This window comes from Theropithecus gelada, chromosome 6 (assembly GCF_003255815.1).
Source record: "Theropithecus gelada isolate Dixy chromosome 6, Tgel_1.0, whole genome shotgun sequence".
Classification (NCBI taxonomy): Eukaryota; Metazoa; Chordata; class Mammalia; order Primates; family Cercopithecidae; genus Theropithecus; species Theropithecus gelada.
In genome coordinates, this window is record NC_037673.1 from 43,036,778 (window position 1) to 43,054,949 (window position 18,172).

The 18,172-nt window shown below is 41.1% G+C and overlaps 1 protein-coding gene across 15 annotated transcripts in view; it reads left to right on the forward strand.

Moving 5' to 3' along the window:
- ZNF131 (zinc finger protein 131) overlaps positions 1-11,159 on the forward strand; it is a 54,619-nt gene extending 43,460 nt beyond the window's left edge. For 14 of the 15 annotated variants that reach the window (XM_025388990.1, XM_025389004.1, XM_025388996.1 and 11 more), the window contains 2 exons: positions 8,181-8,311; positions 9,289-11,082. In XM_025388990.1, coding sequence (XP_025244775.1) covers positions 8,181-8,311; positions 9,289-9,975 — 818 coding nt within the window. In that variant the 3' untranslated portion in view covers positions 9,976-11,082. Of the gene's footprint in view, positions 1-8,180; positions 8,312-9,288 lie in introns of all 15 variants that reach the window. The other variant, XM_025388989.1, reaches the window with a different exon arrangement.
- The last annotated feature ends 7,013 nt before the right edge of the window (positions 11,160-18,172 follow it).

Here is an 18,172-nt window from a genome sequence, read left to right on the forward strand (position 1 = left end):
TGGAACATAGGCATGAGCCACCATCTCAGCCCTGTTTTTGTTGTTTGTTTGTTTGTTTGTTTTTAGCTTTACCAACAGGAATTCATTTTCTCACAGTTCTAGAGGTTAGAAGTCCAAGATCAATCTGTTGGTTTCTTTTGAGACCTCTCTTTTTGGCTTGCAGATGGCTACCTTCTCTCTGTGTCCTTACACGGTTTTATCCTCTTCGTGCATACATCTCTGGTGTGGCCTTGTATTTCTTAATAAGACTGGAAAGTCAGAATTACTTCTTGATCTGTGGGCTGCAGAATAGCTGTTGTGTTTGCAGACTGAAAACAATATTAATGTTCTTGTACCTCTCCCTCCGAACTCTTGGGTGACCAGCTGCATTGTCAGTGAGCAGTAGTATTTTGTTTGTGATTGTTGGTTTGTTTTTGAGCAGTAGTATTTTGAAAGGAGTCTTCCGAGCAGTAGGTTTCAACAGTGTGCTTAAAATAGTCAGTAAACCATGCTGTAAACAGATGTTCTGTCAACCAAACTTTGTTCTTCCATTTCTGTAGCCCAGGCAGAGTACATGTAATAAGATTCTTAGGGACCCTAGGAGATTTGGAGTGATAAATGACTGATTGGCTTTAACTGAAAGTCAACAGCTGCAATAACTCCCAACAAGAAAGATATCCTGTCCTTTAAAGCTTTCAAGCCAGTCATTGACTTTTCCCCAACTTTGAAAGTCCTAGATAGCATCTTGCAATAGAAGGCTGTTTTGTCTACATTGAATATCTGTTGTTTAGTGTAGCCACCTTCGTCAGTGATCTTAACTAGGTATTCTGGATAACTTGCTACAGCTTCCGCATGAGCATGTGCTGCTTCGCATTGCACTTTTATGTTATAGAGATGGCTTCTTAAATTTCATTAACCTCTTCTAGCTTCTACCTTTTCTTCTGCAACTTCTTAACCTCTCTCAACCTTCATAGAACTGAAGAAAGGGCCTAGTTCTGGGTTAGGCTTTGGCTAAAGGGAATGTTTGTTTGGTTTAATCTTTTATCCAGGTTATTCACTCTTTCTCCATATCAGCAGTAAGGCAATTTTGATTTCTTACCATTCATATGTTCATTAGTGTAGCACTTCTAATTTCCTTAGAGAACTTTACCTTTTCAGTCACAACTTAACTACCTGGCATAGGAGACCTAGCTTTTGGCCTGTCTCAACTTTTGATATGCCTTGCTTTCATAGACTTCATCACTTCTACCTTTTGATTTGCAGTGAGAGACATGTGACTTTTTTTTGTGGCTTGATCTCGGCTCACTGCAATCTCCGCCTCCCAGGTTCAAGCAATTCTCTGCCTCAGCCTCCTGAGGATATGGGATTACAGGCGCCCGACACCATGCCCGGCTAATTTTTTTGTATTTTTTAGTAGAGATGGGGTTTCACCATGTTAGCCAGGATGGTCTTAAACTCCTGACCTCGGAATCCACCCGCCTCAGCCTACCAAAGTGCTGGGATTACAGGCGTGAGCCACCGTGCCCGGCCGAGACACGTGACTCTTCCACTTAAAGACTTAGAGGCTGTTTTAAGGTTATTAATTGGTCTAATTTCAATATTGTTGCTTCTCAAGGAATAGAGAGACTTGAGAGAGGGAGGGAGGGAAGAGAGAAAAGCTGGTTGGTGGAATAGGAAGCATACAACATTTATCAGTTAAGTTCTTTGTTATGGGTGTGGTTCAGGGCACCCCAAAACAATTGCAGTAGTAACATCAAAAATCACTGATCACAGATCATTATAAGAGATGATAATTTAAAAATTTAAATTTAAATTTGAAATATTGCAATAATTACAGTGACACAGAGACATGAGGTGAGTACATGCTGTTGGGGAAAATGGCACCAGTAAACTTGCTTTACACGGGGTTGTCACAAATCTTCAGTTTTTCAAAAAATCCAAGAAAGTGAAGCACAATAAAAATAGGTATGTTTGTAAGCAGTTTTAAACTATGTTTAAGTTAATAAAGAATGGACAATTTTTCCTTGTAACAAACTTAAGACAGACAATCCTCTTCCTGTTTCCTATTCTCAAAATGTATACCCCATTAGTTTCATATTTTGCATATCTTTATTAGTTTAATGGTTTGGTTTCCTGTATGCTGTTAAAGCATGCACTGTAATCTATGGCTTGATTTGTAAAATTTTAGCTATTTTTTGTCCTCTGAATTTACTTTTATTTGGAAAATAGTAATGATAATGCCATATACCACTAGGCCATGAATATAAAACAGTTTTAGAGTCCCTGCCTTCAAGGAGCTCAGGATATGCTGCAGCGGGGAACAAGCGTGCACAATCTGTGTAACATGCTAAGTGCTGACCACAGTAAGCAGAATCCTGTGGGAATGCCTGCCTGGGTTGCTTGTTTGTGATGGAAGAGACAAAGGTGATATCTTAGTCTGTTCTGTTGCTTATAACAATACCTGAAACTGGGGAATTTATGAAGAAAAGGAATTTATTTCTTACAGTTCTGGAGGCTAAGAAGTTCACTGTTATGAGGTCACATCTGGTGAGAGCCCTGCCAGTGGTGACTCTGCAGAGTCCTGAGGCCATGCAGGGCATCACATGGTGAGGAAGTTGAGCATGCTAGCTCAGGTTTCTCTTCTTCTTTTAAAGCCACCCATCCCATTCCCATGATAACCCGTTAATTCATTGATCCATGAATGGATTAATCTCTTCATGAGTGCAGAGCCCTCATGATCCTGTCACCTCTTAAAGGTCCTACCTCTCAATACTACCAAATTGGGGTTTAAGTTTTAACCTGAGTTTTGAAGGAGACAAACATTAAAACTATAGCAGGTGGCTTCTGGGGGTCTTTAGCCTTTGATGACTCAGAAAGGAAGAGGAGTTAGCCTGGAAACAGGTATTCCAGGCAAAAGGAAATGACACAGACACAGAGGAATGAGAGGAAACAAATTGTTTGGATCACTGTTAGTAGGGCATGATGGCCAGAGGCTTGGGTCCAAGTAGAGGAATGCCAGGAGATGTGGCCAAAGGGGTTGGAAGGGCTAACCATGTTGCATGCACTTGGGCATCATATGGGAGATCTAGAGTGGTGTAAGGGTAAGAAAGAGGGAGAGTAATGAGAGATGAGTTTGAGATCATGGAGTTATTTTCATAAATTCCATAAATGAGTTTGAATAATATCTTGGAAGACTAGGTCATTTTAAAGGAGTTTCAGCCAGGCAGATAGCTCATCAGATTCATATTCTAGAGAGATGACTGGCAAGATAGATTGGAGTGGGTTGAAACCTGCTAGCTCAGTGAGGAATCTTCGAGTAATCTAAACCAGAATGGGAGGTTGGGTAAAGGCAGTGTTAGTGGAAAAGAGAGATTTGAGTAACATTACGTAGCCTGAATCAGTAGGATTTGGTGGTCAGTGAGGTGTAGGAGTAAAAGAGAGCTGGTGAGTCCCAGCTTTCTGATTTGAATGGCCACTGGAGGCTAATTAACTTAGAAAAAAATATGTAGAAGAGTAAGCAGATGGGGAAGGAGGGAAATACCAGACATGTTGACAGATACACCTGTGGGACACACAGTGTCAAAAGAGAACCTAGAGGTAACCTTTAGCCATGTTTTCAAACAACTACTCCCTAGTTTCCAAGAAAGGTAGTGGAATCATAGAGGGAATGTGTGTCCAGAAATCAGAATTTCAGTTCCATCTCCAGTTCAGCATTTGCCAGCATGATGAATTTGACCGTTCACTTTATCTTTGGGCTTTTCTTGTCTGTGTACCTACTTTATAGGGTTGTGACAAATAAGAAAATGGTGAAAGCACATTGAAAACTGTACTGTCCACACATCTAAAAGAATTAATATGTTGCTATTCCTACATTTTACTGAGCTTACTAAATTTTTTAAATAGGAAAAGCTCAGATGGCACACAATGAAAATTGAGTCTTGTTTCTACTCAAGTAGGTCTTTTGAAGTAACTACTGCTATCCTTTTCTGATTTATCAGATACATTCCTTGCATTTTCAGGTAGCCATACACACACAGGCACACATGCTTTTGGAAAAACAAACGAGCGTGTGGTAGTACAGCGTCATGCCATTTAGTTTATCTTTGAGTCATTTTGAAAAATATATGGAACATTTATGAGTATTTAAATTTTCTTCCTGTGGCTGCACAGTATTTTAATCTATGGGTATATCAACTAGTATTGATGAACATTTAAGTTGTTGCTAGGCTTTTGGTATTACAGACTATGCTGTAGTAAGCATACTCGTACATATGCCTTTTCAGATGTTCAAGTAATTTCATTTTTTTTTTTTTTTTTTTTTTTTTTGAGACGGAGTCTCGCGCTGTGTCACCCAGGCTGGAGTGCAGTGGGGCGATCTCGGCTCACTACAAGCTCCGCCTCCCAGGTTTACGCCATTCTCCTGCCTCAGCCTCCGAGTAGCTGGGACTACAGGCGCCCACCACCACGCCCGGCTAGTTTTTTTGTATTTTTAGTAGAGACGGGGTTTCACCGTGTTAGCCAGGATGGTCTCGATCTCCTGACCTCGTGATCCACCCGCCTCGGCCTCCCAAAGTGCTGGGATTACAGGCTTGAGCCACCGCGCCCGGCGTAATTTCATTTTTAAGAGCAGAATTGCAAGGTCAAAGAATATGCACCTTTTTTTTTTTTTTTTTTTTTAAAGACAAAGTCTCACCCTATCACCCGGACTGGAGTACAATGGCATGATCTTCGCTAACTTCAACCCCCGCCTCCTGGTTTCGAGCGATTCTGCTGCCTCAGCCTCCCGAGTAGCTGGGATTACAGGCACCCGCCACCATGCCTGGCTAATTTTTTGTATTTTTAGTAGAGACGGGGTTTCACTTTGTTGGCCAGGCTGGTCTCAAACACCTGACCTCGTGATCTGCCTGCCTCAGCCTCCCTAATAATATGCACATTTTATATCTTGACAAAGATGATTAAATTGCCATTTAAGGAGAGGCTATGCCAGTTTGTTTCTAGGTCTCACTGATAATGAAAAATTATTGATAAAACCACTAAACCATTTCATTTAGCGATATTGCCCATCATTTTGGTAGTTGAGAATAGTTTTTGTATTGCACTAATTCCAGCTAATTAGGTCTTGTCTCTCAAATTAACTTTTCATCATATAAAAATTGTACAAAATAAGCTATAAATGTTTTGTCAGATGATACATATAGCTCGGTTACTTGACTGTGTCATTGTATTTAAGTGTAAGGCTCACATCTAGGACCTCCTCATTACTGGGGTTCCACCTTCCATCCTGGAATCATTCAGTTATTTACTCCTACCCGCTGGTTGCTGAGGACTGCTGGAGAAAATTGATATCTCAAACCTTAAGTTAAGCACTTTCGTGTCTGATTTATCTCTTTTTCCTAATTGCTATTGCAGAGCTTCCCGGTATATTCAAAGACCTCTGCCCACACCCCTCCTCCAGCAGATAACATACTTACCTTCCAACCCCCAACTTACCTGTAATAGCATTAATCTTTGCCCCTCTTTTTTTTTTTTTTTGTTTTTTTTTGAGATGGAGTCTCGCTCTGTCACCCAGGCTGGAGTACAGTGGCACAATCTCGGCTCACTGCAACCTCTGCCTCCCAGGTTCAAGCAGTTCTCCTGCCTCAGCCTCCCAAGTAGCTGGGACTACAGGCGCTTGCCACCATGCCCAGCTAATTTTGTGTGTGTGTGTGTGTGTGTGTGTGTATTTTTAGTAGAGATGGGGTTTCACCATGTTGGTCAGGCTGGTCTCCAACTCCTGACTTCATGTGATCCACCTGCCTCGGCCTCCCAAAGTGCTAGGATCACAGGTGTGAGCCACCGTGCCTGGCTTATACCCTCTTCTTTTATTCTAGAAAAAGAGGTTTCCCTTTTCTTCAAAGCCAATTCTAGATCCCATGCCTTGATGTCCCTCTAAACCATGTCCCATCTATCATTCCATCTCCTTTCTCCATTGCCTCTTTGCCCATCAACAAATAAATAATGGATGTCTCTCCTGGCTTAAAGAATCCTATTATTGGCTGGCCATGGTGGATCACTTAAGGTCAGGAGTTTAAGACCAGTCTGACTAACATGGTGAAACTCTGTCTTTACTAAAAATACAAAATTAGCTGGGCATGGTGGCACACGCCCATAATCCCAGCTACTTGGGAGGCTGAGGCAGGAGGATTGCCTGAACCTGGGGAGGTGGAGGTTGCAGTGATCTGAGATCATGCCATTGCACTCCAGCCTGGGCAACAAGAGTGAAACTCCATCTCAAAGAAAAAAAAGAATGCTATTATTGACATGTTTCCCTCTAGCTAGTCATCTCTCTTCTTGTATGTCATTTTATGTTTGTTTTTTTTTTTTTGAGATGGAGTCTCACTGTGTCGCTTAGGCTAGAGTGCAGTGGTGTGATCTCAGCTCACTGCAACTTCTGCCTCACGGGTTCAAGCTGTTCTGTCTCGGCCTCACAGGTAGGTAGCTGGGACTACAGGCTCTCACCACATGCCCAGATAATTTTTGTATTTTTGGTAGAGATGGGGATTTGCAATGTTGGCCAGGCTGGTCTTGAACTCCTGACCTCAAGTGATCTGCCCACTTCAGCCTCCCAAAATGCTGGGATTACAGGTGTGAACCACCACACCTGGCCAGCTGTTTTATTTTTAAACAGAGATAGAGTCTCACCATGTTGCCCAGGCTGTTCCCGTCAAGCAATCCTTCTGCCTTGGCCTCCCAAAGTGCTGCTGGGATTACAGGCTTAAGCCACCACATTTGGCTTTCTGGGCCTTCTTAAAAGAATTTTGGTACTGACTGTTTTCATTGACACGATTCTCACTCACTTTTGCCCCGTGGCAGTGGGCCAGTTACATCACTGGTTAAAGTCATTTCCTTTTCTTTCCTTCTACTTCTGGCTGTTTCATTTCTTTTGCTAGCTCATCTACCTGCTGTTTTAACTTGGTGTTTCACTGGGTTCTGCCCTTGATTCTTGTTATCATACAACATACTCAGAAATGTTTTCCTGCCTAAAGGTTTTTACTATCACTTAACCCCTAATTTGGCCAGGTGCGGTAGCTCATGCTTGTAATCCCAGCACTTTGGGAGGCCAGGGCGGGCAGATCACCTGAGGTCAGGAGTTCGAGACCAGCCTGGCCAACGTGGTGAAACCCCATCTATACTAAAAACACAAAAAAATAGCCGGGTGTGGTGGCCCCCACCTGTAATCCCAGCTACTCCAGAGGCTGAGACACGAGAATCACTTGAACCCGGGAGGTGGAGGTTGCAGTGAGCCAAGATTGTGCCCCTGCACTCCAGCCTAGGTGACAGTAAGACTGTCTCAAAAAAAAAAAAAGACCCTATTTTATATATAAATCACCCTCTATTTGGCTCCAGAATTATCTTTACAACTATCTACCGGACATCTCCACTCTGTTCTGAGTACCGTAAACTCAGCAGACACAAAACTGAATTTATAGTCTTTCCCAGCATACCATGTTCCAAACCTACATGTACTCCTGTGTCCTATTTCTTTATTCTCATTGGTATTCTAAGCCAAGGATCTGGGAATCTCCATCACTGATTCCTCCATCCTTACTTCTCACCCACCATGCTGTTTTATACCTCCGTGCCTCTTTCTTTTTTTTCTCCTATTTTATTCCAGGCCGAATTGACCCCCTCCTCTGTGCTGCTGCAGTACATATTCCCTCGCTTTTCTGTGACAGATCTTTTACAGTGCATTACATTTGTTTATTTTCATGTATTTCATCTTTATACCTTGGCCTTTGATAGGAAGTTTTTTGCAAAGGACAGTTTATCTTCTTACCTTCATCACCTAGCACATGGTAAGTGCAAAAAATGCAGAAAGGATAATGATGCATTTCCGCAAAATAAGTTGATCATGATTTTTATCTACGGGAAAATAAATAATTTTTTTAAGAAGTGCAAAAACATGGAACAGAGTTTAGATGTAAATTATATTTATCTTTGTCAAAGCATAGATACAATTAAATATTAAATTTTATTATTTTTGCTACCTCTAGAAAAGTCTTTGGAATATGGTGAAAATATTTGAATTATGAATTGTGATTTCTCCTTTTAGGAATTTACTATTAAAATTGCCCCGTCAAAAAAACAAAGTAAATATTTAAAATTATTTGCTCTTATGATTTTTCTTAATTTGCCAACATATGTTTTTTCCCCTCTAATAGGTGAAAAACCTTTTGAATGTCCAAATTGTCATGAACGATTTGCTAGAAATAGCACTCTTAAATGTCACCTCACTGCATGCCAAACTGGAGTAGGGGCAAAAAAAGGAAGGAAGAAACTCTACGAATGCCAGGTATGTGCAGTTACATGCATTCAGTTCTTAACAAAGGAGTGTTGTGTTTGCAGTCATCAAAAGCAAAGGGAAACAGTCTCAAGCAAAGGTATAGGGGCTGATGGTCTGGAAAGAAATGAGAATAAAGAACATTATTGTCTTGGGGACTAAATTGGTTTTTTTAACCCAACCATAGATGACACCAATGTCAATAAAAATTATGTCCTAAATAACAATCTGGAACTGTAGTTAACCATGGAGCAATTATTAGAATTTGGGATGGGGATTGGAGGAAACATTTCAGCTATAATTAGATTTTTTCCCCCATGATTAGTGTATTTTTATATCAAATATCAAATAATTATTACATTATTTTATATAAAAATATAAAAATATTTGATATAAGTGTTATATGTTATGGGAGAAATTAAAATATTGTTACTTTATGTTTAAATAATGAAGGCAGTATTGAAATGTTTCTCAAAATGTATTTTGGTGGCCAGACACGGTGGCTCATGCCTATAATCCCAGCACTTTGGGAGGCCGAGGCAGGTGGATCGCCTAAGGTCAGGAGTTTGAGCCCAGGCTGGCTAACATGGTGAAACCCTGTCTCTACTAAAAATACAAAAGTTAGCCGGGCGTGGTGGCAGATGCCTGTAATCCCAGCTACTTGGGAGGCTGAGGCAGGAGAATCACTTGAGCTCAGGAGGCGGAGGTTGCAGTGAGCCAAGATCGCACCATTGCACTCCAGCTTGGGCGATAAGAGCGAGACTTCATCTCAAAAAAAAAAAAAAAAAAGTATTACCAGCTGTGTGAGCTAAAAGTCCAAATGAACCAAAGAATTATGAAATAGCTTGGACTAGATTCTCTTGCAGGTACCACGTTTATAACATTTACAGAATAAGCCTTCAACTTTTTCTTTACAGAGAATAAATGCATTCATATTTCCTTCAGTTCGGATATAAGTATTGTCTACATCATATTTTTGATTATTTCAGGTCTGCAACAGTGTGTTTAACAGCTGGGACCAGTTCAAGGATCACTTGGTGATACACACTGGAGATAAACCCAACCATTGTACTTTATGTGATTTGTGGTTTATGCAAGGAAATGAATTAAGGAGGCATCTCAGTGATGCTCACAATATTTCAGAGCGTCTAGTAACAGAAGAAGTTCTTTCAGTAGAAACACGTGTGCAAACTGAACCTGTAACATCAATGACTATTATAGAACAAGTTGGGAAGGTGCATGTGCTACCATTGCTTCAGGTTCAGGTGGATTCAGCACAAGTGACTGTGGAACAAGTCCATCCAGATCTGCTTCAGGACAGCCAGGTGCACGATTCACACATGAGTGAGCTTCCAGAGCAGGTCCAAGTGAGTTATCTAGAAGTGGGCCGAATTCAGACTGAAGAAGGTACTGAAGTACATGTAGAGGAGCTGCATGTTGAACGGGTAAATCAGATGCCAGTGGAAGTACAAACTGAACTTCTAGAAGCACATTTGGACCATGTGACCCCAGGAATCATGAACCAAGAGGAGAGAGAGTCTAGCCAAGCAGATGCTGCTGAGGCTGCCAGAGAAGATGACCAAGATGCTGAGGATTTAGAGACCAAGCCAACAGTGGATTCTGAAACTGAAAAGGCCAAGAATGAGGACAGAACAGCTATGCCAGTTTTAGAATGAAATTACACGTGAATATATTTTTAAATTTACTTGTTGGGTTTTTGAATTGATTATGGGCAGTATGACTGTCCTTAAGCCTAACAGACAAGTGGACCAAAGTTAAGCTGTTTCCTGTTGTGCTGAACTGTTTCTGTTGAAACACATTGATTCCCCTCCCCCTACTTAATGCCACAGAGGAGGGATCTTTTCCATAACTGAAGGGGAGTTTTGAGAAGTATATTTCTGGAAATTTAAATGGATTATATTCTTATTATATAGTTGGGTACGAATGTATCTATTTTCATTGTGGTAAAAGTTCTTCCTTTTCTCTTTCCCAGGTCATGTTCTTCCTCAAATTTTTTCCATATTGTAAAATCAAACTTAAATCATTAGAATACAAGTGTATGTATTCTAATGCATGTTAGAAAATTGAATAATATAGGAAACACAAGGCTGCATGATGAAAAGTGCATTGTTACTGTGCAGTAAATTTTGGCTTCTGGCTTTCTTTAGTTTGAACAAACGTTCTTGTCTACCCCAGTAGTCACAGATGCCATCTCTGCAACAGAAAGAGTGGTGGTGGCAAAAGTTCTAGAATGTTAAAAAAAAAAAAAAACAAAAAAACACCCATGTGCCTTCTGAAAACCAACTAAACTTCTATAAAGCATCTCTGGTTCTTTAAAAGTTTGTGTTGTAAGGAGCAATGTAGATGATGCTATAATACTTTATATTTTTGCTTATAATGACAGCCACCAGTTCTTTTTCACTTAGGTTGAGAAATTTTATTTAATGGCCACTGAAGGGCCATTTTCAATTGGGAAAATGTATTTACATCTGTGGTAAACTTTATTTTGATGAAAAGTTGCACTAGTATTTTACCACCAGATGAAAAAAAGATGAGCAGCATTTAAAAATTAATGTATTTAAAATAAAGTACAGAGAAAGACATGTATATAATTATCAGGCTTTGTTTTGAATGGAATCTTTTCCCCCGATCCTTAATGTAAAGATCTTGTGCTATAACTTTTAAAGCCATACAAATAAGAGTGCTAAACTGTGGACTTAAAAGTAGGTGTGTAAATATTTTTAATCAGTATTACTTGGAAAATAAAATATAACAAACACGTAAACCAATATGCTATTTTCTTTACCTGTTAAATATTAGGAGTTCTTTACATTTTTTAAGTAAAGTTTAAAATTATGTGTTCATGACTCTTCTTTAAAAAAGTACCAGTGTGAAAGTTTATATCTGGGCAGAGATAGTTCCTCATGTGTCTTTACCCGTGTCAACATGACTGATTCATGAATTGTGATAAATTTTCAATCATACCTTCAACCCCCCAAAATCAGCTCAAAAGCATGGAAGAATTTCATATTCTTTGTATTAATAGTTCTTACATGGTAGGCACAACAGCAGGAATTCAGTTAACTGTGTCAAATGTAAAACACCAATTCGATTAGCCCCCTTTGGTAATCCTGATGTTAAATGGTATCACATTTACAAAAATAAACTGAAGAGAATGGCTTCCCACCGTTGGAGAAGTCAGATTTAAATATAAATCTGGAGATAAAGCCAACCACTGTATTAAGGGGGCCACATTTTTAAGATCAAAATAAGGATATGAACACTTCCAAGTGTGTACTGTTTGGTAGTTGGGTACCTACTGCAAAGCTTATTTAACAGTGTATTTTTTAATTGAAATTGTAAAATACCGATACTACAATTAAATTATATCCCAGTGAATTTTCAGTTTGCCTTAGGATGCCAATGTTCCTGAGTTTAAGGGAAAAAAAACCCTGACAGATAGTGATCTCAAGTATGTAAATTGCTAGTTAGTATCTAGTGAATTTTGAATGCTGAAAATAGTGCATACTGTGCCCTTAAGCCAAGGTATGAAATGAGGATTTTAAAACGAGTTCTGACCACAAGGTAAAGATCAAGGCAAAGGTACATCAAAGTGTTAAAATTATTTGAGTTTTCACATTTGTCAAGACCTTTCGAGACAGATTTGAGGTGTAGATATAGTTCATTTTTCTTTTCCCAAAAGGTATAGAAGCTATCAGTGTGCTTAGAATGCCAGTGAATTTGATTGTAAAAGTAGAGGAAAACTATCTACTGGTGATAAACCGTATGTTGAATAACACTTTGTAGTTGGAAAGCATTTTATGTAGAACATAAAACAGCTATTAACAACTGATGTATATTTGCTTCCAAGTACTGAAGCAAACAATATTTAGTCCTCCAGTGTTCTACTCTATTTCTACTGGAGTTTTAAGATAAGTCTACGGTATGAGCTACCAAGTTGGACAGTAGAGTGTGCAGTGATCACATAGAAATAAGTTCCAAGTGCACTGAGAATGAGAGGCTTTTCTATCTCCTCTACTCCACTGTTTCAACAGTGATTCTCAGACATCAATTGGGTGTCCAACAATTCAATCTGACACCACCCAGATTTAGAGCAAGTTAAGTGCTCAGTACCACAAAATCGCCCGCACTTCAGACACCAGCCACAAATGCGATCAATAGGCTACCCGCGCCTCTGCCCAGCCAACTGTAAATTTGGGGTTCTTAGGCCTTCCCATCCCCTCGAGTTCAATAATGCGTTGAAACAACTCAGGAAGGCACTATACTTGGGACTACGGTAAGTATACAATTCAAGAACAGCCAAATGGAAGAGATGCACAGGGTAAGGTGGAAGGAGGGGGTTGTGGAGGAGAATAGTAGAGGTTTCTCTGCCCTCTGTTGGCATGCCACTTTCCCAGCATGTTGATGTGTTCAACTCAGAAGCTCCCTTACTGAGATTTTATAACCTCGACTGATTGAATTATTGGCGACCAGACTCAATCTTCAGCCCATCCTCTCCCTGGAGGTCTCAGGTGAGGGTAATAGTTGTAGCCCTTTAATATGGTTTAACAGTGTATTTTGTATTTGAAATTGGAAAATACCGATACTACAATTATATCCCAGTGAATTTTCAGTTTGCCTTAGGATGCCAATGTTCCTGAGTTGTTCAAGAAAAAAAAAACTCTTAACAGATAGTGGTCTCAAATATGTAAATTGCTAGTTAGTGTCTAGTGAATTTTGAATGCTGAAAATAGCGCATACTGTGCCCTTAAGCCACGGTATGAAACAAGGATTTTAAAACGAGTTTTGACCACAAGGTAAAGATCAAGGACAAAGGTACATTACCTTTCCTAGGGTTCCTCTAGTGACCCACGCCCATCTTGAAACTCTCTAGGGGCCCCTCTGCCAATAGTCATCTCATTAGCATAAACTGGTAAGGTCAAAAGGGGCTTGTAATGAATAACAAAAGACATTCTGGAAATTCCAAGAATTTCTGGAGCTGTGTGCAGGGAACCAGGTAGAAAAACCCAAATCCATTTTTTTGTTTTGTTTTTAGACAGCTTCACTCTTGTTGCCCAGGCTGGAGTGCAGTGGTGCAATCTCTGCTCACCGCAACCTCCGCCTCCCAGGTTCAAGCGATTCTCATGCCTTAGCCTCTCGAGTAGCTGGGATTACAGGCATGCGCCACCATGCCCGGCTAATTTTTGTATTTTCAGTAGAGACGGGGTTTCACCACATTGGTCAGGTAGGTCTCGAACTCTCAACTTAAGGTGATCCACCCACCTCAGCCTCCCAAAGTGCTGATATTACAGGCGTGAGCCACTGCTCTTGGCCTATTTTTTTTTTTTTTATTATATCACACCTATCATTTGAGATTGAAAAACTAAACTGAATACATTAGCAATGCGTTTAAAAACTAGACATCTTTTGGGTATGTACAAAACCAGAAGGCTCTTGTAGTCTTACCAGTTTAAAAAGGCTGCCTGGCTGGGTGCAGTTGCTCACGGCTGTAATCCCAACACTTTGGGAGGCCAAGGCGGGCAGATCACCAGGTCAGGAGTTCGAGGCCAGCCTGGGCCAACATGATGAAACCCCATCTCTACTAAAACTACGAAATGAACCAGGCATGGTGGTGGACACCTGTAATCCCAGCTACTCAGGAGGCTGAGGCAGGAGAATCGCTTGAGCCAAGAGATGGAGGTTGCAGTGAGCCGAGATGGTGCCACTGCACTCCAGCCTAGGCGACACAGCAAGACTCCATCTCAAAATAAATAAATAAAAATAAAAAGGCTACCATACTCAGATAATACTGAATATAGGAACCTTTTCATGAGAATTTGAATGCTTCTGCTCCCACTAGTTTGAACTTGGAATTAAAGATTTCATTGTTGGAAGGGTCCATGAAAGTTCTCTAACTACCCATTTCATAGTTTGAATAAGCCTGTTGGCTTATTCAAACTATGTTTTCAAAAAAAGGGGTTTTTATTTCACTTTTTTTTTTTTTTTTTTTTTTTTTTTTTTTTTTTTTTTTGAGACGGAGTCTCACTGTGTCTCCCAGGCTGGAGTGCAGTGGCGCGATCTCGGCTCACTGCAAGCTCCGCCCCCCGGGTTCACGCCATTCTCCCGCCTCAGCCTCCCAAGTAGCTGGGACTACAGGCGCCCGCTACCGCGCCCGGCTAGTTTTTTGTATTTTTAGTAGAGACGGGGTTTCACCATGTTAGCCAGGATAGTCTCGATCTCCTGACCTTGTGATCCACCCGCCTCGGCCTCCCAAAGTGCTGGGATTACAGGCTTGAGCCACCGCGCCCGGCCTTAATTCACATTTTCAATTTAACATGGGTTGATTGTTTTAAACAAGTGATCCTATGATCATTAAACTAGTCACATAAAAAGTATTTTATAACTCTTACATGCAAAATTACAAACAACTGCCTGACCTACAAAGTTTAGCCTGATTTTGTTGGAGAAAACTTAATAGCTTTGAATTCATTAGGTTAACACTGACCTTTGTGTTAATTACATCAGGAGAGGGACGTCTAGACTATTTCTCTTGTGTAATCTGCTGAGCTGTGCTATACCTCTTACAGGATTTGTCATAAAGGATTCAAATGAGAAGTAGGAATTAAAACAAACCCTTATCACCCCACCAGTTAATAAAATCCTTCATAGTTAGAAGCCTAGACATTTCTTACTTTAAAACCCATAAATACAGAGGCTGTCATAATAGTCTGAACTTAAAACTCTACTCCCTGACCTACAAATGTAACTTCATTAATTCCATCGACATGGTAAAGAAGGCAGCACATTAATTCAATCTTTTTCTCTTCGCCCTTCCTGCAATTCAATCTTTTTCTCTTTGCCCTTCCTGCAACCCAACATGTCCCTATAAATACTTTCTTTTTTTTTTTAGACAGGGTCTCGTTGTGTCACCCAGGCTACAGTGCAGTGGCACAATCTCGGCTTACTGCAGCCTTCACCTTCTGGGCTCAAGCAGTCCTCCCACTTCAGCCTCTTGAGTAGCTCTGACTACAGGTGCATGTACCACACCCAGCTCCTTTTTGCATTTTTTGTAGAAATAGTCTTTCTGTGTTGCCCATGCTGATTTAAATCTCCTGGGCTCAAGCACTCTACCCACCTCGGCCTCCCAAAGTGCTGAGATTACAGGCAGGACCCCTGTGACCAGCCAAATATGACTCTTAACTATTCAACTGAAGCAATATCCTCACCTTTATATTTGTATCAAAATGCAGTCTGGGAAAGAAAAAAATTATTGTAACATAATAGCTATCCTTTATGGTTTTGAATACATTTAGTTATCTCAATATCCTCATTGAAGTGACTGTATTATTAGCTATCAGTTTACAAACAGAGGAAAGGAAGAGAAGGAGAAGCTGAGAAACAGCTTGTTGGAAGTGGAGCCAATACTTGAATTGAGCAAGCCTGACTTCACAGACTACACTCTTGGTCACTAAAATAACTCTCTATGAGATTTCTTTGTAGTTGACTACATTGGATTACACAAAGCATAGGATAATCAGCTGCATTCTTTTTTGGAATCCATACCAGTTCTTGATGGAGTTAGAAGTGCAGGGGACAAGAGATCAGAAAAGCCGACAAGATACATGCAGCCAATTGCCTTTTAGTATCTTCTTGCCCTGAGACTACATCATTTAGGGAATGGTTCTCTAACTTTAGCAAACATCAGAATCTTGTTGAAACATGCATTGTTGGGCCACACACCTGTTTCCGGGAGAGGGTGTCCAGGTTCTTGGCATCTTGAACAAAGAATTGGACAAAATGCACAAACAAAGCAAGGAAAGAATGAAGCAACAAAAGCAGAGATTTATTGAAAATAAAAATACACCCCACAGTGTGCGAGCAGGCCCAAGCATAGGGGCTCAAGAGCCCCGTTACAGAATTTCGGAGAATTTAAATACCCTTTAGAGGATTCCATTGTTTACTTGATGTATGCCTTATGTGAATGAAGAGGATGCAGTAAAGTTACAAAGTCATTTACTCAGCATATGCCCTATGAAGAGGATATTTCCTGAATTGGCCTTAGGTTCCCTGCCTCTAGACCCTATTTTCCTGTCTCATCTCCCCACTGAGAGATGTGATCCTCATAAATCTTTATGGGAGGAGGAGGGACCTATGGTCTTTCTCCTGTAACTACTACATGCTGGCTTGGGGTGTAGTCCCTACCTACTGGGGATAATGGAACTCTTGCTTTGCTCTGTCTAGTGGAGGCAGGGTAGCTTCTTGATGGCCAGCGGTGGTTTCTTCACCTGGCACTGGCTGGAACCTTTGTTGTGTGATCAACTAAAGCTTCATAGTCGCTAGGCAAGAGGAAATGAATTTAATTAAAAGATTTAGGCGGGGCGCAGTGACTCACACCTGTAATCCCAGCACTTTGGGAGGCCAAGGCGGGTGGATCGCCTGAGGTCAGGAGTTCGAGACCAGCCTGACCAACATGGAGAAACCCCGTCTCTACTAAAAATACAAAAATTAGCTGGGCGTGGTGGCGCACACGCCTGTAATCCCAGCTACTCCGGAGGCTGAGGCAGGAGAATCATTTGAACCTGGGAGACAGAGGTTGTAGTAAGTCAAGATCGTGCCACTGCACTCCGGCCTGAGTGACAGAGTGAGACTCTGTCTCAAAAAAATAAAATAAAATAAAATAAAAAAGGAGAGATTTGCAGGAAAAAAAACCCAAAACCTGGCTTGTTCTAGAATCTATGTGTTTCTTTAAAGTCTTAGTACAAGCAACTCCATTTTGATTTGGTTTGGTCTACTGGGGCCTAATATATGAGCTTAGTCCAAAACAATGGCCTCCCAGAATTTTGTTTAAAAAACCCCTTTTGGGGCAGGTTCTCACTTTGGTGAGAGTGTGACCAAAACTTAGGGCCTAGTGCCACTCTCAGTTACCATCATCTTGGGTTTCCAGTCTTAGAGCGTCATTTATAGGTTATGATGTCTTCCTGGTGGTACATATTTTTTCTTTTTTTTTTTTTCTTTCTTGAGACGGAGTCTTGCTCTGTCTCCCCAGGCTGGAGTGCAGTGGTGTGATCTTGGCTTACTGCAACCTCTGTCTCTCTGGTTCCCGCAATTCTCCTCCCTCAGCCTCCCAAGTAGCTGGGATTACAGGCGCTCACCACCACGCCCGGGTAATTTTTGCATTTTTAGTAGAGGATGGGGTTTTGTCATGTTGGCCAGGCTGGTCACAAACTCCTGACCTCAGGTAATCCGCCCGCCTCGGCCTCACAAAGTGCTGGGATTACAGGCATGAGCCACCACACCCATCCGGTTGCATATTTCTTTCAGCTCCTGTCATTCCAGTTGAAGAGCGATCATATGATGCTCTAGAGATGGCTGCATACAAGCATTTAAAACCTTTGAGAGAATACAGCACCCCAGGGAGACTATTATTATGACCATTGGGAGGATAATAGCAAGAGTTTGAAGTGTGCCCTTTACCTGAGGTTCCCATAAACCAAACCTAAAATCAAATTGATCAAACAATGACTTAACTAAGCAGTTTCTTCATTAATCTGCTACAACTGAATTTTTTTTTTTTTTTTTGAGATGGAGTCTTGCTTTGTCGCCCAGGCTGGAGTGCAGTGGCATGACCTCCACTCACTGCAAGCTCCACCTCCCGGGTTCACGCCATTCTCCTGCCTCAGCCTCCCGAGTGGCTGGGACTACAGGCACTCACCACCAAGTCCAGCTGCCCAACTAATTTTTTTTGTATTTTTTTTAGTAGAGATGGGGTTTCACTATGTCAGCCAGGATGGTCTCAATCTCCTGACCTCGTGATCCGCCCGCCTCCACCTCCCAAAGCGCTGGGATTACAGGCATAAACCACTGCGCCCGGCC